General features: G+C 37.6%; 2 protein-coding genes across 3 annotated transcripts; one reads left to right on the top strand and one right to left on the bottom strand.

Annotated features, from left to right (window-relative positions):
- Positions 1-899: 899 nt before the first annotated feature.
- On the bottom strand, positions 900-6082 carry LOC124166132 (coatomer subunit zeta-1). 2 transcript variants are annotated; one of them, XM_046543788.1, is made up of 6 exons: positions 5993-6082; positions 5780-5881; positions 5461-5706; positions 5243-5376; positions 4548-4638; positions 900-1153 (listed from the first exon to the last, which is right to left on the bottom strand). In XM_046543788.1, the coding sequence occupies exons 2-6, from the start codon at positions 5780-5782 to the stop codon at positions 1106-1108; spliced, it is 522 nt and encodes a 173-aa protein (XP_046399744.1). In that variant the 5' UTR covers positions 5783-5881; positions 5993-6082; the 3' UTR covers positions 900-1105. The 2 variants fall into 2 exon arrangements, with proteins under 2 accessions (XP_046399744.1, XP_046399745.1); XM_046543789.1 differs by having other exon boundaries at positions 5780-5878; positions 5993-6039.
- A 44-nt stretch (positions 6083-6126) lies between these two features.
- Positions 6127-20389, top strand: LOC124166129 (aspartate--tRNA ligase, cytoplasmic). The gene is made up of 12 exons (XM_046543786.1): positions 6127-6282; positions 6362-6449; positions 6530-6704; positions 6786-6888; positions 6970-7147; positions 11024-11167; positions 11491-11662; positions 12215-12362; positions 13516-13705; positions 15633-15713; positions 18410-18521; positions 19509-20389. Exons 1-12 carry the CDS (start codon positions 6242-6244, stop codon positions 19670-19672), a joined length of 1596 nt encoding a protein of 531 aa, XP_046399742.1. The 5' UTR covers positions 6127-6241; the 3' UTR covers positions 19673-20389.
- The last annotated feature ends 1304 nt before the right edge of the window (positions 20390-21693 follow it).

Below are 21693 nucleotides of genomic sequence, written 5' to 3'. Positions count from 1 at the left end.
GCCTCACTCTCCATTATTCTCTCCAAATCATCTACTAAAACTCACTTCGCACAAGTGTATGTTTTATCCTTTCTGTGACTTGATGTCAATAATGAGCATAAACATTTTGGGCATATCTACTGTATATTCCTTCATTGAATAATTTTACATGAAAATTTTTCTAATGGGCCTCTTTTATCAAGAAAATACCAACTCAACCTCCAATTGCAGAGATAGCCTATCATCTGCACAAGGCAAAAGCAAATTTTCTCCAGTGAAAAAGGAAATAATTATCATTGGTAACCTCAAAAATATCCCATGATGATATCGTGACAATATTGACACGGTACTCTGAGGAAAAAATAAAGTCCACAGTTTAGTTCAAATAGTCAAAAGTCAGCATTAAAAGAGAAAAACTAGCTCTACGCAAAGCCTTGCCAAACAATCTTTGATGATTGCAAAGGACGTCTCTTGACTGTCAACATGCACAAACATAATGGTAAAATTCAAGATTTTCTACAAAGATTCACAAGCGTTGAAAGCTAAGCATAATTAAGGCAGAGGCTTGGTATTTTCCATTCATAATTTTATGGGTGTTTCATTGCTTGTGGCAGCTAACTTCTTACTACTGATATATTTTGAGTACCCAAAGTACATTTTCACCAAAAACATATTTTTGTTGATTGATATCGTACACGTAACCCCTATTCTAAGTCAAAATTTTTGATGGGTAAGATTGACTGAAGAGACTAAGAAAGTCCAAGTTCAATTGTCAGTCCTAATTATTTTCTTTTCGCAAAAACTTAGAACAGTCTTCCCCATCTAACAGTCCTAGCTCTTATGGAAGGTAAATATAATGTAGACATGCTGGTGCTTAATTAAAATTTCACTAAAAAATGAAAATAAAGATAACGTAAATATAAGATGGTTCTAATCATCAATTTTATTAAGGGCTGAAGTTTTCAACAATAATCTCCTTACCTAAATTCTTACAATGATAAATGATTTACATCACAGATGTATTTACTTAGAAACATCGACATATGATAACAAAAAATACAATGACAAATAAATGGCATTGAGAAGAGGCTGCACGGAATGCATTAATATGAAACACTGAATATTGTCACTTAAGAAGTGACCACTTCAGTTGCTCTTTTGCTGACTGTAGAACCTAAAAGAAAAGATAGATGCATATAAGCACACTGCAATAACTCACAAAACCATCCATCAACAGGGTTCACACTAACCCTATATTTTCAATTTCACTGACATTTCCCTGATTTCCAGCTAAAAAATTTAACTTTACTCCCAGACTTTATGTAAATGGAAAAGCGGTTTACAAGGATTTTATGGGAAAATGCAGCAAGGTATATTGTACAATAAATTCAAGCAGTATTAGTTCTATTACTATTAATAAAGTAATGTATTGCCATTTGTTGCCGCCCTTTGCCACCCAGCCAAAATAGCAACAAAATACCCACCTCACCACTCAAAAGTAGCAACACTCTAGAGTGCTCAACCATTATTTTCATCTTTTTGCTGTGCCTCAGCAGTTTTTCCCACACTATATTAGTATTAACAATATTGAAAACTGGTATGGCTCATATGATATGGTTTACACAGTTTTGGCTATGTCCAAAAAATTCTTAGTTCATTCATTTTAGTGATGCATGCAAAAGTGTTTACGCCAGAGCCTATGTAACTCTATAAACTGACTTGTACAATTGAGATGTCAAAGCCAGTGAAATATTCACCAAAAGGAACTTAAGTGCCCATCACTATTTCCACATCCAAGGATACCAAATTACAAACAGAAAACCCAAAAAGTTGAGCAATTTTTTGCTACATCACGAAATTATGTAAAAACACCCACATACTTGGATCCATTACCTCATAATAGATAAAGAGAGGAAGAAAACCCAAATTACCCCAATACTATCCTAATGAGGCCCATTTTGAGCACATATTGACTGGACTAGTAATGCAGAATATATTTAGTCATATTGCATATGTACAGTGGAACCTCGTTAAAGCGAGTACGGGCTATAGCGACACCCCCGCTATTACGAGATATAGCCGATGCACCGTCAATTGACCCTATAATGAGCGTGTTAAAAAATTCATTTTTACGAGACCCTTTCGGTGCTGGCTCTCGCCATAGCGAGGGTTTCACCGCCGGAAGACTTTCATCAAGACTCCTTAACCTCTGTAATTGCTAGCGATCTGTTAGAAATGAAGTTAATGGAGTGCTCAGTCTCAAATTTATGTGGTAAACTCTCGTTCGATAAATATAATGATTGACGAAATAATGCTTTGCATGATTTTTATTCAGTGCGGCGCTTATAAATTGTTTGAATAGTTAGTCGTTATTTGAGTAAGGAAATTTAGTGATGCAAAAAAACATCGCCTTTCGTCTGGATTTATGCTTACGTTTATCGGATAGATGTTTATCTGTCGCCGCACCACTCCTGTTCCTGTATATCTGTTCGCAACAGCTATATTGGCTATTATTTGCTCCACCTCCGGTAAAGCGACAATTCACTATAGCGAGTGTTTATTAGTGCACCGTGGGGTGTCGTTATATCGAGGTTGCACTGTATTCAATACTAGCTGAGAAGGCAGACCCACTTTGGGTAACATATCTTTTAAAAATAAAACAAAGAAATACTAAGCAGTGCCTTTTATAACAATGCTGTAAGAGACAGAAACAGCAGACTCAACTTCCGTTCCCATCCTTTTCACGCCCCCAACCCATCACCTACACTCTCCTTCATATACCTTCCCGACTCATGAGTCTCTGCAAAGAGTCGGGTCGCTTTACTCCCTCGTATCCTGTGGCGGTTCCATCCTCCCGTGGGAAACTGCAGAGCTTGGTGAAAGAATAAGATGATGGCTGAGGATGGAGAAGGAGGAGGAGGGGAGGTCAGCGGAGGGGGCCGTTGGGAGGCGGACGTCACGGAGTCGGACGTGTGACGGCAAATAATGTAAACGGGTTCGAATAAAATCATCTTTCTGCAGTCTATGAGTTTCCTTCCAAAAATCCCTGCCAATTGATCGACGACGCCCCTTCGAGCATCGGGGATCTTACAATGCTTAGCATTTGAAAGCATCCCAGGTATGTACTCATAACATAATACATATTGCTATAGTTTTTTTTTCTATTCTCTGTGCAACTTTAAACTTTGGATGATTTTGCTCCATGCTTGTTTTATGATACTATGCCAAACTTATTACATAAAAAAATAAACTAATGTACTAGAATAATATCATAACAAAGAGAAATTTGCAGATGTAAAGAGGAATATTTCTTTTTTAAGACCCTTAAATAGGCTATATTAGCAAAAAAAAAAAAAAAAGGCTTGGGTAAGATAGGCATTTTTAGGGCAGTAAAAAATGGCCTTAATTTTTCAAAAAAAAGATGCTAAATGAACTTTGGATGTTATAAAATTGGTGTCATGAAAAAAGAAAATGTAGGCATTAAAGGTAATGCACTCAGCTGAGTCATCTAACATGGGGAGGGCATGAAGTGACAGTGGATGAGTTGGATGATGGAGACAGATCTAGCGGTGCATTCAAAGAAGTCCACAGCTATCAAGCCCGTAGCACAGGGCCAGGCATAAAATTTGCAGGTAACAAAAACGGTCACCAAAATAAAAGGTTTAAACAGAGACTCCCAAGAGATTGGATAAGGATAAAAAAGGAAGAAGAGAACCATTTTTCAGGGACACGACAAATACAATGTGCCATAAAATGTTCACGTATGGCAACTGGTAATCCTGCAAAACAATATCCAACTGAGCAACTGACCCCACCCCAATATGAATTAAACTCTGCCTTTCCAGATTTCAATGAGAAAGTGTCCAGCTTCAGTCCTGAGATTTAGGGGTCAAACAGTGATGTGGCGACATACACCAAAAGTTTTTAACACTCTTTTACCTTACACTGGGTTACAGAAAATGGAGGAAAGAAGGAAATGGAAAACCATAGATGCACAAGAAGGCAGAATAAATTATACTTAGAAGGAAATAAACTATAGATTGTGTCATAAAATGTAAAAGTTAAGAGAGGTAGGTGAGAAGAAGGAGAAGGAAGAGATGGATTATTTAATAATGGAGAGGCGCTATGATCCAAGGCTGTTTTTGGTTGGAAAAAAGGACGAGTCATACCATTATTAGGGCAATACTAAATAGAATAATGTGTTTTATCTTTCCATAAGAGTTGAAACTACAATGAAACAATTTCTGAGAGTGAATGAAAAATGCTCTGAAGGTGCAGGCACATGTTTCTCCAGTTCTTGCTTTCCTTCTGTGACAATGTCACCCCTTCACTGGTTATTCAGATTGAGGCGAGAGGGAGTATCTAAGGGAAGGATGTCAACAGAATGAGTAAAAATTTTAGAATAGGTGAAAAATCCATGAGGAGTACCTGCACGACAGTGGAAATAGATCAGAGATGTTGAACAAAGAAGAAGGAATGATGGGAAGAAATAATAATGGGCCGCAAATATTGGTCGAACTCCAACAAACAAATATTGAATCTTTCACAGAGATAAAAAAAATGAATACCTGGGCAACAGTCTGTTCACCCAGAGGTATGTCATCTGTTCGTAATGCCACCCTCTGAACAACCGCTGAGGAGTCTGCTTCCAGAATTATACTGAAAATAAAAAGAATCAAGTCTTACATTGTGATCTGACATGAACACTCAATAATCCCCAGCCAAATTTAGCATACATTTAGACCCAGGGACGGATCCAGGATTTCTTTGTGGGAGGGGCACAAGCAAGGCTGTATCCAGGATTTTGTTCAGGGGGGGGGGGGGGGGGGGGGACAAGGATACTTCGTCATACAAAACGAACGAAATGATAATGGGACCGTATTAAAAATCTAGCATATTTTTAAGGGTCTGGGGGGGGCACGTGCCCCCCCCCCTGGATCTGCCTATGTTTAGACCCATAGAATAGTTAAAAATTAAGCAGAAGGTAATTTAAAATAACGCATAAACAATGTTGACCAGAAGCAATACGAAAAGAACGCAACAAAAATAGCTTCATTTGAAAGCCGTCCTAAGAAACTGGTCGCCTTATTTAAATATGTGAATTATTACAAATTCTGCCAATATTATATCCCAATTCAATGTTAATATGTGTTCAAAATTACCAATCAACGCAAGTACATTCCCCCAGGTCGGTCACAGTATTTTATGTTGTTAACGTTTAGTAATATTGCAACAAATCATTCTTAATAGGGACAAAACTTACCCCCCATCACATATTTCATCCATTGCCAGCATTACTATGTCGAGATTCTCCAAAACAACTCTTTTTTCAACATTTTTCCTCAATATTTGACTTACAGCGTCATACAGGCAGTTCAGCACACTCATCAATATCAGCTGTTCAGCCGAGAGAAAGCAAGATATTAGTGCAGTGGTCATATATAGGCTATTTTAATTAAGTAGGTTAAATTAACTACTCACTTCATTTTCTTGTGAACTCCCCATTACATAAAAAAACAAATCAACATTACTTTTGTACACACAGGTCAAGCCATCTAACATAATAATTTCCGCATTGGCACGATGTGTTTTGCTGAACAAATTTTTCTCAAAAGCCTTTTGCTCCTTAGCTGTAGGAAATACGTTTTTATCGTAATACTTGGCTAGTATTCTGTGGCCATCATTGTCCAAGATTGCCATCCCTTTCACCGTATACAGAGTGGGCTCCTATAAAAAGTTGAGATAATATTCAAACTCCCGTTGCTACAAGATCATAAGCCTAAATTTGGATGGCACTTACCATTTCTCAAAATTAGTCTTTGAATTTCCAACGAAACACTACCAGCGATCCGGTATGATTGGCAAGAAGGCTTCCAATTGTAAACTGAAAAACCGTGACCTCCTAGTACAGAGTAAAAAAATAGGATAACGCGAAAGATCAAGAAAAATATACTCTTCCATTATCTGATTAATAACTTGGACAATCAAAACAGTAATCACCCATGATATTTACCAATAGTGACACACAGGCGTTGTTTACAAATTCACAAGACGTGGAAGAAATTCATGCGCTTTCGTACGTCAGTTTTTACCGCTTGCTGGCAGCAAATGAAGAGCAGGCAGCGAAACCTCCCCCACCCCCTCAATGCCATCCGTTCGCAAATAACTTGACTTGACCGGCTGGACCCATGTGCCTCTGTGTTATACTCTAGTGCTACCTTAACGTTTCTCTTGGAAATAAATCTGGCAAGAAGCGGTCGAAATGGTCCAGGATAAAGAAAACTCTGAAGTCCCCGCGGAAGGGTAATGGTCTTCCAAATTAGCTTGATAGTAAAGGGCTCGTTGTTTGCTGAATACTTTATTATGTCATTGTTTTCCGTAGTGCGCAGGCGAAATCGAAGAAGCAGCTCAAGAAAGAAGCCAAAGACTCGGCCAAAGCTTCTAGGAAAGAGGAGAAGAAATCAAAAGTTGTGAGTAGCCAATGTTGTTTTCCATTGCTCGGCATGAATAGGGGCCGATGAGAAAATGATATCGGTTTTTTTGGCCTTAGGCGGAAGCTCAACCTCCTGTTGACGACTACTCCTCTGGAAAATATGGTAACCTGCCAATGATACAAAGCAAGGAACACGTTCAGCGGCATTATACCCATGTTAAGGACTTGGATCCAGAATCAGCTGGAAAGACAGTTTGGATACGTGGTCGTCTTCACACGAGTAGAGCCATAGGTTGGAGTATATCTGACTGATTTTTCAGCAGCTCTCTCTAATTTTTATGTGGTTTTATGAAATTATTCCTTGCTCTTGCAGGAAAGCAGTGTTTCGTACTTTTAAGACAGCAGCAGTACACTGTTCAGGCTATTCTTGCTGTGAATGATGCAATCAGCAAACCAATGGTGAAATTCGCTTCCAAGTACGTTATCCACTTAATGCATAGGTTTTTGCCTCCCTGGACCTTATTTTACTGTAGCTAATTGGTTTTCTGAATCTTCAGTATATCGAAGGAGTCCATTGTAGATGTCGAGGCTGATGTTTCTACGGTGGCATCAAAGATCGAAAAGTGCACACAGAAAGATGTGGAGCTCCAAGTGAAACAGATATGGGTTGTCAGTTCAGCGAAGCCCCAGCTTCCTCTCCAAATTGAAGATGCTTCGAGGCCTGTGACAGAAGAGGTAAGATGCATTTATTTTCCGTTGCAAATTTCAATTATCATGCATAGAGGGAAATATTACTTAAGGGGAATTCAACTGAAAGTAGTGGTTTATGTTCACCATTGATTAAAATAAAACTCCTTTTAATTTCAATCAAGTCTTTCAACTTCCTTAATTAAGATTCACTTTCTTTTTAAACTGGCTGCCTACTAATTATTTTTTACAATAGTAAAAGCTCATACAATCCTAATCCAGTATTGTGTGGATTTTTAAGAAACTATTACTTAAACTTTTGGAGTTACTCTTTAAGTCCAAAAACATGAAAAAGAGAGAAAGGATGGTGTAAGTAACTTTGGTCGATTGGGTGAGGATTTACAATAGGGTTTGCAGTGCTCAGTTGTTATTGGAAGATGAGAGACATCATTCAGAAATTATTATAATTCATTTTCGGGAATACGTCTGCGTGCTATTAATATTTAACTCAACGTTTCGATCCACTTACTGGGAACGTCGTCAGGAGAATGAAAATATAAACACCTATCATACCGTTGGAAAAACAGGTCCATTGTTGTTAAGGTATTTAAAAAAGTAAATAAAAATAAAAATTAAATAAAAGCCAACTTCTTTAAAACATCTAATATAAAAAAAAAGGAAGATGAAAGGTGGAATATTGTAATTAAATTTTCGAAAAGTATCTCTTCCACACATGGCTTAAATTATACCCATCATCCCTGTTAAAATTCATTGGTCTTTTAGAAATTTCTATCGCCTCTCTAATAAGCCGTGGATAATATGCAGATTTTCTTGCAATGGCTTTGGCCTCATCCAGGAGGATCTTGTGTCCTGGCCCCGACATAAAATGATCGGCGACAGCTGAAGTTTCCCATTGCCTTGCCTTCAGCGCCCTTTCATGCTCTTTCAGCCTTGTCACTATCTTCCGTTTGGTCTGTCCGATGTAACTAGACCCACATGAACACGGAATCTCATATATGCCTTCCATTTGTAATGGGGGAACAGCATCAATGACGGATGGAAGTAGGTCTCTGATCTTCCTCAACGTGCCAAACCTGGTTTCAACGTTGGCTTTTCCAAGGATGCGAGCAATCCGGTCCGTTGTTCCTGATACGTAAGGCAGAACTGCAAAAGCACTTGGTTTTGTTTTCTCCATCGGGGCCTTGACTTCCCTTAAAGCTCTCCTAATGAATGAATTAGTATATCCGTTTCCTTTTAAAATAGAAATAAGATGTTCCATTTCACTTTCTACGCTATCTTCATCAGAAACGGCAAGGGCTCTATGTCTTAAGGTCTTGATAACGCAGGACTTCTGACGCGGGTGATGGTGTGATGCCGCGTTTAAGTACCTATCTGTGTGGGTCTTCTTCCTAAAGACCGAATGTCCCAAGCTTCCGTCTTGCCTTTTCCTTACTAGAACATCAAGAAACGGTAAGGAGCCATCTTCTTCGATTTCTTTGGTGAACTTGATGTTATCATGAATATTATTCAGGTGTTCATGGAAATATTCAAGAGCCTCTTTCCCGTGTGGCCAAATAACAAAAGTGTCATCAACGTATCGGAGCCAGCATACCGGTTGATATTCACTTGATGAAAGAGCATCGGCTTCAAACTTCTCCATGAAGACTTCTTCATATTAATAGCACGCAGACGTATTCCCGAAAATGAATTATAATAGTGCATCTAATCGCTGCGAAAACCTTAAAACTAAAATCATTCAGAAATTATTTGCTAAAGGTAGGAATGCTTCACAATGATATTTTCATTCAGTTCTGTTATGTCCACTGGCTGGTTTAATATATATTTACTGGTTCTCTAGTGCTCTCTGTAGAGTTTTGTTGTAAATTAAACCTAGTTGCCTTGGGCAACCCTTTTATTTCCAGCATGCTTACTGCAAGAAATTATTATTCATATGTACATCTTTTATGGACTGCTTTATTGGTTTTTCACTGGGAATAGGGAGCCATGGCCATTTATTCTTTATGGTGTTTATGTTCCAAAGTTTCCCTTGCCATTTTGAAAGTCAGAAAGGGAGGGGAATAGCCTCTTCATGGGATTAGAGAATATGAAGTTAGGGAAATGGGACATGCTAACGCCCACTCGATGCATATCTTGCACCCAGTACACTCTTATCGCAGCAGTTTAGAACAACATTGTGGCTACAATTCTTGGACAAGAAGAAGACTCGAGGAGGTGAATAATTGAGTTGTTTAATTCATGCACTTAATTACAACAATGGGGATGTTGGACAAGTATCTAATTTATTGGTGATTTGCTCTTACTCGCTGGAAGGAAGCACGGTTGGGACTCCAGAAGTTTTGCTCACATTCAGTCAGGAAGTTAGAGCCCAGATATGGCGTTGGAGTTGAGTGGTCACAGGTCTTAAACTGGCCTGAATGTACTACGTTCACAGCTGATCACCCTGCGATGGCCCAGTTGATAAGTGAAGGAGAAGAGACCCCACGCTAGGCTTTTAAGAGATTGAATTTTAGAAATCAGAGACAAGGAATTCACCATATAATGGTATTATTGAACATAATGTGAAAATTGGTTTACCAGTAATATTATATTCACTCACTCCCCCATCTTATTATCTTGTTTTGACAATATTAACATGGCTATTTAACCCTTTCACTGCTGTGAACGTACCTAGTACGTCCGCACGGCAGACTGCTGTGGACGTACTTTTTCTTCCTCCCTACCTTGCGGTCAGCACTTTCGCCGAAGCACTCCGAAAGTTTGCTAATCTGGGACCCGGAATCCTCGACCAGCTCAGCCACGCAGGACCGTCTCATCGACTCTACCAGCAGGGGACCTACCTCCCGAAAAGTGACCGCTCTGACTGCAATTTGAAAATCAATCAATCAATCCGATCATCAAAAAATGATTGTTTTCATCGCACTCCTGCCAATAAAGCAATCAAGTACGTCTTCGAACCGTGTTTCTGCGATGAAAAATAACGATTTTGTTAACTTTGCTAAAATGGCCATTTTCCGGTTGTCAGCTGCCACGTTTTTAGCAAAGTTAACTAAATCGTTATTTTTCATCGCAGAAATATGGTTCAAGGACATACTTGATTGCTTGATTGGCAGAAGAGCGATGAAAACAATTATATTTTTATGATCGGATTGATTGATTGATTTTTAAATTGCAGTCAGAGCGGTCACTTTTCGGAAGGTAGGCTGGTAGGGTCTAGGAGACGGTCCTCTGTGGATGAGCTCGTCTAGGATAGGGTCGCGGATTAGCGACCCTTCGGAGGGTGTACCACACCCATCCTGGAAGTGCCTGCTCCATGGGCACACGAAACCCATTTTAACCTTTTTGTCGCATGTGAGGAGTAGGTTTTCGGAGATTGAACAGCAGTGAAAGGGTTAAACGACTAGAAAAAGGCTGTGATATTTTCTTCGGATAAAGAGAAACAGGTGAATGTGTATGGTGTGTTGCGTACTCCAAACAATGATGCTCTTGTCAGACACATTCCGTGACTTCAATAAAAAATGTACATGTGGCTGCCACAGCCAGATTCGAAGACCAATATTTTGACAAAGCTGATGTAATTTTTCCTAATAATTTGGTCTAGCTGGCCTAAAAAACAAAACTGTAATTTTATTGATTTTTGATGAAATTTTTTAATCCGAAGGCTAAAGGTGTTACTTAAGGTGTAATTTAATTAACTTGCTAAAAATTACTTCTGTAATTTGATGCTGGTTGGAAGCATTTGCCAGGAAACATTCACTCTGCAAAATAGCGACAAAACAATGTACCCCAACATCCACTGTATCACACATCTGCCAATGATGTGAACATCATGATTGTTGGCCAGTTTGGAGATGGCCTGGGAAAGATTATTTTGAGACAATTTTTCGATGCTTACATTTTTAATAGGAAGTGGAAGGGCCGAATATTGCTGTAAATCAAGACACAAGACTGGATAACCGAGTACTGGACCTAAGGACTCCTGCCAACCAAGCTATCTTTCGCTTAGAAGCAGGTGTTTGTCGCCTTTTCCGCGACATCCTCACTGACAAGGTAAAGTTTTATTGCTTGTACAAGTACTGTTACCTGTGTAATTTCCAATATTTTATTCATTCAATTTCATAACTTGAATGAATGAGGAAAAGTATAATATTATTCATTATAGTTTTAGCTAGTTGAATATCCTATTTGGCTGGGTTTTATTTGTTTGAATGTATTTTAAATTATAAATTATTGTTATTTGCTTTGTGTTGCTAAGTTGTGGATAAATTGACAGCTGCATTTGCATTATATCAAAATGTCAAGTTCATTTCCAAAATGTATGTAATTGGATATGCAGTTCTCAATCACTACATTTTTTTCTTTTCCTCAATTAGGGATTTGTTGAAATCCACACCCCCAAAATCATTTCAGCTGCAAGTGAAGGGGGTGCCAATGTGTTCACTGTCTCTTACTTCAAAGGCTCTGCCTACCTAGCTCAAAGCCCTCAACTGTACAAACAAATGGCCATTGCAGCAGACTTTGACCGTGTGTTTACTGTTGGTGCAGGTATGAATAGTGCAGATTATGTATATATTTTAAAGAAGAATAGAAATATCAGTAAAAAAAATTTTATTGAGTTGATATCACTGTGTGTATTGATCATGTAATTAAGTCACTGCACTAATTAGTGACATCTCTGATCTTCTGAAATGCATGAGAAATGAATTCACTGTGAAAATAACTATTGGCTTGTCTGTGACTCAAATATGTATCTAGAAATTCACTGTCAGTGGAAATCTGTATTTCTGAATCAATATGACCACATTTGGAGAGATTTTGGATTTATCTGTGTATTGTTCAATGAGGCATTCCTCCCTTGAGGTGACAACAACATCTCAAAAGAAATGACCAGTTCCTCTGGAAGTGAAGTGAGCCCTTTATGTGAGCTGTTACTCTCAAGCCATAAGTGGTCGCGCATTGAGCTTCCAATATTGCCCATGTTTGGTTAAATCCGTGATGTCATCCAAATCTAAACTAGATTATTCAGAAATGCAGAATAACCTCTCAGATGTGTTCGGATATGTAAATACATTGCATGAATTCCTGTTATTCTTCCAGTTTTTCGTGCTGAGGACAGTAACACTCATCGCCATCTCACTGAATTTGTTGGCTTGGATTTGGAAATGGCCTTTAAGCATCATTATCATGAAGTCTTGGATGTCATTGGGCAGACTTTCACTGATATGTTCCGTGGATTGCAGGAAAAGTAAGAAATGATGTTTATTTTTTTCTGTGAGGGATTGTAAAGACAGAATTAAGCTGGCAGTTGAAGTAACTGTGCATTTCTTCATGATTTATTTAGACATGTATAATAGTAGTTGCTAGTTTAGTTAATTCTGCTACCTACACTAATATCAAGAAATTTCTCCCAGTAAAGTCTGGCACCATTGTCAACATAAGCTAAATATTTAAAGCTTTATTTATTAAGCTTTTTATTTTAGCTTTATATATGATTGCTATCTGGTCATTGCAGATGACTTTTATTTATCTCTCGTTTAATTAAGACTATTTTTACTGTCCATACTGGGAGTTCATTTATTATATTTTCCGGTCAAAATATTTATGGCTGCAATGTTCAGTTTACTTCTAACTCTAAGCCTATGTGTATATTTCATTTTCATTTCTGGTCACCTGTACTTTATATTTGGTATTTTAGGCATCTGCTCCTTGTAAAATTATCACTTTTTTTAAACTGTTTTACTTCCTTCCAAGAATATATTGTTGAATGGAAGCTTATATAGTTTATCACTCATTTTAGAAATCGCTAAATTTCGGGGCTTACGCTGCAGTATCAGCCTTTGTCTGGCAATATTGGCCATCAAACATTTGGTCTGAATGGATCGATCGCCAATTTTTTTTATTGTTGCTTGTGATAGATTTAAAAAATGAAGAGATTGCAATTTTTCCATTGCTCAATCTACGGCCCACTTCTCCCTGCCTTCAGTTTGTCTTAATAAATAGTTGACGTCAACCCTTTCACAAAACAGTTGGTCCTGCTGAGTGGGTCACTGCTTCTCTACCATTCCCTGGTTTTGTGTATCAATTGCACGAGGTTCATTTTTTGTGTACGCTCTTTTGAGCAATTGCTCAATGAAACATTCTCCTTGAATGAGTTATGAACTATTACTCTAAAGGGTCAGCAACTCATTAAAAGTGTGCGGAATCTTTTTGGATTTCTTTTTAATTGTAAACTTTTGAGAAAATGGCTGAATGAGGAAGATTGTTTTTCAGTCATAACTTTTCTTTCCCTTCTGTCTACTGAATTTTTAAAATGAATTTCCATTTTGGATCTGAGTGAAAAACCCCATTTTAGTGATGCGTCTTATTGAGTATTGCTCACAAGTAATTCACTCTTTAAGATATGCTGATGAGATAGCAGCGGTGGCCAAGCAATACCCTGTGGAGCCATTTGTTTTCTTGGACCCTCCCCTTCGTTTGGAGTTCAGTGAAGCCAGGGCTCTTCTGAAGGAGGCGGGAGTGGAACTCGGTGAAGAAGACGACTTGAGCACTCCAGATGAAAAACTTCTGGGAAGACTAGTCAAGGCTAAGGTTGGTGTTGTCTAGGGATGAACTGATACCAGAAATTGCTCATACAAATTGAGATGAGGAGGCAGTCTCTTTAATTTGAGGCAGTGTATCAGAATTTCCAACTCTCCCCTTCAGGGATGCTTTTCCTTGAAGCTCAAGGCTTGAACACACCGGCTTTTTGTTGCGAGTGATGGGTTTTTAATTTTTATATTCGACCGCTGAGAAAAATCCACCATTGGCACTCTTTAATTAAGTTTAAAAAAGAATTTTACCCCTAAAATTGAAGGAACAGCATTTTTATTATTATTTAAATAATTGCCAAGATTATAAATACAGTGAAACCTCTCATGTGTGGGTGCTAACAGTCCTCAAATGTGCCCGTAAGCGAGAGTTGACCAATAGAAAACCACATCTTTACGCTTAATATAGCCCAGCAAGTACTATAGTGTAGAAATTTAAGCCAGCAGCATGAAATTCTTTTATGTTAAGAAAATGTACTTTTTTGAGAGATCGGTCAGAAAAGCCATGGTGATGGTGTCTGTAAAAGAGAGAACTTGTGCTTAAAAAATGTCTGTGTCCATAAGGGAGAGGGTACATATAGCAGTGGCATAACTATGGGGTGGATGAGGGTGATAAATCCTCCCCAAGGCCCCTGAGAAATAAAAATTATTTAAAACTACTGTCTAGTTTTGATATATAATAGATGCACCTGCTTAAAGTTAAATTTTAAGTTCCAAACTAATGTGAAATGTATTTCCAGGCATTTCAATTTTCAAAAATTTCCTGTTGCCTTTGGGGGTCACCCTCCCATATTACTAGTTACATCACTTAGAATATAGGCACTAGAGGTTCTACCCTTAAATGAATGCTTATCCTTCTGCCGGGGAATTGAATACTGTCCTGAAGTCAGAGGTGTCTGTGAGCAGAGGTTTCACTGTAATGTCCGGTATCGTTATATTCTTGACAAGTATTTATAAGCCTTGCATGAGATTGAGTCCAATATATTAATCATTAATATTAAATTCATAAATATATGCAATGAATTGTCTTATGATGATTATTTTTATAATTTTTCACAAGATATATACAAATAAACCATTTGACCTTCAATTTGCCCTTGATGGCTTAATGTGAATCTGGTAGATAGCTATTATCGTTGAAAGTCATATTTTTTGGTTCCCTTCATGGTGGTCTGATTTCAATAGACCAAGGGGCCGTGTTCACCATCTTGTCTTGATGGGCCCTTTGATGTTCAAAAGCTCCCTTGTCTCCCTCATTTTCCATTGGCTGAAAAGTAAGACGACATCTAAACTCACTATTATTCCCATGCCTGAGTGGCAGATATCAGCAGTAATCCTCATAAGTTGAAGTACATATTTTTTTTTCTTGATTCTCATTATGACCGGAATTTTTCAATAGAATTTTTGTAAGATATTTTGTCAGCTGTTAGGTTGCATACTACAAGGCAAACCTCAGGTATTTAGTATTCTGAAAATAAAAAAGCTCTAATTTGTGAACATCACTGCATAGGAATTGAAAATACTTATGTATCATTGACGCACACTATTTTCAGCATAGAGGCCAGAGCTACTTTGTGGTAAAATTTGGCCTTTTTTTAATTGCTGAATTGGCATTAAATAGCAGAAAATTAAATGGGTTATCAAACTTTATCTGTTAACTTCAACATTGCAACCATGCTACCAATTCTATATAAGTGGTTCTATATAATTCTGTTATATAAGAGGCTGATACTTAGTATTATGTATTATCAGCAATGGTTCTTTGGCTCCACATTGGTTCCTAACAGTAGCCAATACTGGGACTAATAAAAATATGATAATATGTTATTGAGAGAACCTCTTTTCCTCTTCCTCAGGGTTTCTTCATTGTTCTACAATTTTTAATCTTGGAGCAAATTTCAGTGTTAATATTATCCATTATTTTTCAGTATGACACCGATTTCTACATACTGGACAAATATCCCCTTGCTGTCAGGCCATTCTACACCATGCCTGACCCAAATAGGCCAGTAAGTAGTTCACTAAATTTATAAAATAATTCTTTAATACTCTTTATTTTTATTTCAATTACATTGTTGATTTCATTTGTTTTGTAAATGAATGTTTTTCTTACATTTATTGAAAATCTTCCGGCAATATCCATTAAAATGTTCATTTGATATGAAATTCACACAACCCTAACTCACACTTAAATTCACATATGACTTTTTTAACCTTGGGTGTAAATAAGATTTTGCAGTTTTCATGTGGTACCGTCATATACATTTAATGAAGTGAGTAAGTATAACAGGAAAATAATGATGGCTTATCTCGTTATTATTACATCATAGGTGTTAGATATGTGCATGGCAAATATGGTCATTATCAAATAATGTTATCTCCAAGTTATCTCAGTTATCACCATGGAGTTGGCATTTGGCAAAGAATGCTTAAAAATAGTTTCCTTACAATATCTAATAATATAATCTAACTGATAATACTGTAGTATAGATTTTTAAATAATCTGTTCCTAATTAAAACCATGTTTTCAGAGGCTAATGGTTACTAATTAGCCACCAGTGTCAAATGGTTGGTCTTGATCTGAACCACGATCATACTTTCATTATCCAGCTTGTAGCTTTTTTCATCCATTATGGTGCTCTTCTTGAGTGTTTTGCAGACTCCTGCATTGCCATTTACAGATCCAGTGTGTATAAACCAGCTGCTTCCATTCCTTAAGTCTCCCTCTTCTGGCCACTTTATTTTACTCATTCCTACTCCATCCAGATTTATTCTTTGCATTTCCTCCTTGTTGCCCTCCTACCAGTGAACATAACTAATCATGTCTTATTAACAATCTTACAATGGTGACAGATGCACATGAGTACATAATAGGCTAGATATTTAAATTCAATCACTCATCGGTGATTATCTTATTCATGCTCAAATATATATGTATTTATTTTATGCAAATAAATGATTAGGCCCGATTTGCAGCTATATGGAAACATATTTATAAATACATAGATGGACATATTCATGGCTAATTTGACCAGAATTAAACACTCTACAGGTAAATTCTTTTGTAATTTCCTTGTGGTACTTTGTAAATTCTTTAAATTTTGTATGAAACTTCTCGGTACTTTCCTCTCATCTGCACTCATTCTCAGCCAACCTCCTTTTTTTGCTTGCACCTTTGATTCCTATTTCTCTTTGTCATCTGCTGTTCTGCCAAGCACGATCATTCTCTTTCCCTCCTTTCCTTTCTCTCTGAACCCCTTGTTTCATCTTCCCTTGTCTTTTACATTGTTGAGATGGGTGTAATGCCTATTGAAAGTGGAATTCAGTGGAATTCATGGAAAACGGCTGATGTATTGTGGGTGTACTAAGTTTTATTTTATTCTGTGATCAGTATTCCTGACAATTCCCTTGTGAGGTAATTTGTCAATAAAACAAGACCTAGTGATCATGCGTAAAGATATATGATCACTAAGAAGGGGATCGGGTTGGTGTGGTGGCTAGAGTGTTGGCTTCCCACCCGGCGGGCTCGGGTTCAAATCCCGGCAGTGGCAGAGAATTTTCAGAGACTGCCCGATCCCTGCTTGAATGTTGTGTGGAGGACATTTCAAGCGCAACACTCCGTCCGTCGGATGGGACGTTAAGCCGTGGTCCCCTTGGCGCCTTTCGTTAAGAGCAGGCTGACGCCGATGCCGGGTTTCTCTCCACCCTTCCTTCCTCACCCTTCCCTCGTGGCGCAAATGACCTCAGCTGTCGGTCACCTCCTCCAAATACCATACCATACCATCACTAAGAAGTTTCAAAAATGGTGGGTGCTAAAAGTGATTTGATGAATGTTCAAACTGTATGTCTTCTTTGAGCTTGAGTGAGGCTTTAAATGAAGTAATTAGAAGTTAAACTTATGGTAGCTGATTTGGATGAATGAATGAATGTCTATCAGTGCCAGTGTAAAGACACCAGTTCTTCTTGCAAAAGGAATTTCCTCTCCTCTGCTCAGATGCAGCGGCAGTCTTCAGTGGTAACATGCTCCCAGAGCGCCAATGTAGTCCAAGTAGTATAGAAATGTATGTGAGAACTAAACGGTTCTTATGCTGTATTTTCTGAGGTTATAATTTCATATGGAAATTTTGATTAAAAAATGAGTTCCCTTGCCGATAAATTGTATTTTGGTTGTTGTTGTATTGGCCAATGGAAATATGATAAAAATGTGGATATTTTCATTGCTTCTTCTGAGTTTATCATGTGTTAAATAAGCCAGGAGAAATAAGTTTTACCTGTGATTCCTTTGAAAATGGTTAATTATAGATTATTACGGAGATAAAAAAAGCAAAAAGTATAGTACTTGTCCAGATCTGGTAAGGAGAAGCTCTCCTATTTGTGAATTTGTAGCATCGTGGCAAGTTCAAAAATTACCATGTATAAATTCTCTATTGAAGGAGTTCAGATTTTGTTCAGTTTTACAGAGAAAGCAAATCACACATATGAAGATAGTGTTAACAATGCCCCTGGGGTTATGCTGACGCATTGCCCTGTGTCCTTCTGGACCACTGGTGGTGATTTGGGTCAACAATTGAATCGTAACTGTCACCACAATCTAATTTCTTATTTTCTTTTGAAGGAATCTATTTTTGTTTAAGTTAATGTTAGCTGCATTTTTTTAAGTCATAGGTCAAGGTTTCTTTTAATTTGTTTTTTTATCTTTTTGTAGAAAACTTCCAATTCATATGATATGTTCATGCGTGGTGAAGAAATTCTGTCTGGGGCTCAGCGAATCCATGATCCTGAATTTTTAACGGAAAGGGCGAAAGTTCATGGAGTTGGTAAGTTTTGGTGCATTTTTATCCAAAATAATCCCATGTACAATTGAATTTTCAAAAAAATAGAGAAATAGTATTTTTTACAGTCAACAAAACTATAATATCGCAGTAGGGCAGATTTCTGGGTTTCGTCTGCGTTGTCATTTGTATGGTGGTGTTTCACCTACTGCACTGTGGGTGAAACATCACCGTCTAAATGACAACGTGGACGATACTCAGAAAACTGGCCTACTGCAAACCTGAATGCCACAAAAGCCTACATCAGTAACTTAAGACTATAATATATAGGTATGTATATCACAAAATAAACCTTAATCCTGCTTATGATGATAACGTGTGAACTCGTGATTTGTCTGAGTTAGCTTAACAGATTGAAGAAGATTTGAAGTGCAGCCTAATGGGTGTGACTTTGAATCACTATTACATCAATCGCACATTCACTTGGAAAAGACCAAAGTAAAAGGTGGAATGCAAATGATATTGGGATGTGTGAGGCTTCACCAGGCACTGGACCTTCAGAAGGGGTCTCTTCTTGGGATTGATGTTTGAGGTTAATTGGTCACAGTATCTATCGGAGCTGGATATATGCTGTTGATTATGGTGATTTGATTGTAGTATGTAATGGCTGAATCCTGTAGGCGTTTTCTTGGATTCCTTGTTGCGTGACGAGTTAGTGCCTCAGCTGGCTCACTAATTGGAGTGAAATGGCAAAGTATACCGTGCATGGCTTTCCTAAGGGCAGCTTCTAGGTCGCAACTGTTACATTGTGATCAACTTGGCACAAATTTATGAAATCAATGAAGCTTGGTGTTAATCCCTTCAGCAATTATGTACATGTTTTGTTGTGTGAATGTTTGCTAGTTCTTGGCTTGGAATACTTTGCCAAGAAAATGGCAGGTTAGAGTTCTTTTTTTTTCTTTGTAAGAATGTGGTAACCAGTCTGTGTACTCATATTAATAATATATTCACCATTACCTTTTTTTCCTGTAGATATCGATAAAATATCAGCATATATTGAGTCGTTCCGCTATGGCTGCCCTCCTCATGCTGGTGGTGGCATTGGCTTGGAGAGAGTGGTGATGTTGTACCTTGGGCTGGATAACATCAGGAAAACATCCATGTTCCCCAGGGACCCCAAGAGAGTCACTCCGTAATGGAATGCCTGTGGCTGGGAGGGTGGCTGGTGATAATCTGTATGATTTTCATGAAACCCAAAGTAGCTATACATAATAAGATTTTGGGCAATTTCAATTTTACATGGGGAAAATTAAAGTTTGATAAACATGGTGAAGTCAGAAGAGTTAAAATATGCTTCTCACTTGATGAAAAACTAAATCAACGCTGGTGTTGAGTTATTGTTTGGCAATCCAGTATTATTTCATTTTCTGCTAATACATATATACCAAATGTTTTTTCATGCTGGGTTCTCTTAATTGAAAAAATAATTTCCTTTAATATTTTGACTGATCATTTTGAAATATATGTTCATTATTTTGCAATGTTCTTGTTAGATATGCCTTACACATTTGTTCTAACCTTTGTAATATTCTGATAAATTACCCCTGGATACTATTCTAATATGTTATCCAGTAAGACTTTAATATGAAATGAATTCAGTCCCTCATTTATGTATGGCAAATTTTCGATGCCACTCATTGATTTCGTATATTCTTCTTGACATTTTTTTTAAGCTTAGCAGTGGAGCTGCTGATGCCATGCTGGAAGTATAAACATTTTTTTAATAATGAACATTTTTAATCAACTTGTTATGAAATGTGAAATTGCTGAAGCAGGGTGGGTCTGCTTTTGAGCATTTATGTAAATTTTGTAAAATTTTGTGGATAATAAACCCTGGAATGATGTTTTCCACACTTCTATGCTTTAACTTCATCCACTACTACTAGAGTCAAATTCGATTAAAAATGAGTTGCGTTACACTGCGCTGTTAGAACAGAAATTGCTCTTATAATTGAGACATTTCTTTGATGTTAAATGAAACTTTTCAAAGTGTTCTTGCATCTTTTATAGCCATTGGCTTCAATTTCTACTAGTATATCTTAATAATCGTTGAATATGGTTGATTGTGACTCTTTGTTTATCTTATATGGTGGAAAAGTTCTCTTTCTTCTTAGTACATTGTGTGTGTGAATTTTTACATGTCCACCCCAATGAACGCCAGTGTGTGTTTGGGCTGCATTGCCAAGACGCCAATGGATGTGCGTTTGCATCTCTGCAAGGCTCTCTATTGTACAGTAGAAAAACTCATTTCTCTGGAAGGCATACTAAAAGTATTCAGGGTTGAAAGGGTCGAGGTCTGGGAGGACAAAAGCAATGGTCTAAGATATGGTATCATATGGCTTGAAATGGTAAGCAGAAATGGTACCTACTACGAACAAAAATTTGAAACTCACCAATTCAGTAACGTGAAATATGAAGTACAATGATGTGATATCCTCCAATAGTCGAAGCAGGGAAGATCTTTGAACCGGAATGATACAGGCCAAGAAAGCAATCTTGTTTAATACAAAGGTTTGCTAACATCTAAAAAATCCAGCTTAGACCTGTGGAAGCATTTTATCAAAACTTATGATTGGAGTGTAGATCTCTGTGAATCAAAAGGCAGGATTTCCAAGGGACAGAGATAAATACAAACATCAGGGATGGTAAATGTATACTCAAATGTTTTAGCTAAATTTTAACGTAGGTTTTTGCAGCGAGGGGCATCGTTGCTGATGGCTTCCGGGTGCAGCTGCGTGTTGCACTCTGTCTAGCAAGCTTTCATGTCCGTTATAGCATCCGTTTTTAGCTAAATGTCTGATTAGATTCTAGTAAAGCTTTGATTTCACTAACTTGGAGGGACCAAAATTGGGGCACTGAGTGGAATTGAAGGAAGTGAAATGAAGAGTTGGCTAAAGGTTTGCAAATTCAAGCAAGGATGTGTAATCAAGAGAGATGCAAAATTGAGGTGCAAGTGTATCATAACATTTTTTAGTTTCATATCTTAAAGGCAAGTCTTTTTATTAGAAAAATTCTTTTTTCCAAATCATGTGTTTGAGAATGTAAAGAAATGAATGTAAGAATGCCCTGCAGACAATATTCACTGTATTAAATGATCAGCATTGGGAAAGCATAGACATTCAAATACCTCATGATGGAAATATTAAATTCCATTATA

Source organism: Ischnura elegans, chromosome 9 (assembly GCF_921293095.1).
Source record: "Ischnura elegans chromosome 9, ioIscEleg1.1, whole genome shotgun sequence".
Classification (NCBI taxonomy): domain Eukaryota; kingdom Metazoa; phylum Arthropoda; class Insecta; order Odonata; family Coenagrionidae; genus Ischnura; species Ischnura elegans.
Note: the sequence above shows the minus strand (reverse complement) of the source record. Positions and strands in the feature narration are given on the sequence as shown.

Coding starts and splice junctions, on each gene's coding strand:
- LOC124166129 (XM_046543786.1), top strand. CDS start 6,242: ATGGTCCAGGATAAAGAAAACTCTGAAGTCCCCGCGGAAGG. Junction 7,148..11,023: donor CGAGGCCTGTGACAGAAGAG/GTAAGATGCATT, acceptor CATTTTTAATAG/GAAGTGGAAGGGCCGAATAT. Junction 11,168..11,490: donor GCGACATCCTCACTGACAAG/GTAAAGTTTTAT, acceptor TTCCTCAATTAG/GGATTTGTTGAAATCCACAC.
- LOC124166132 (XM_046543788.1), bottom strand. Junction 5,377..5,460: donor GGAGTTCACAAGAAAATGAA/GTGAGTAGTTAA, acceptor TCGGCTGAACAG/CTGATATTGATGAGTGTGCT. Junction 4,639..5,242: donor GATGAAATATGTGATGGGGG/GTAAGTTTTGTC, acceptor TTTTATTTTCAG/TATAATTCTGGAAGCAGACT.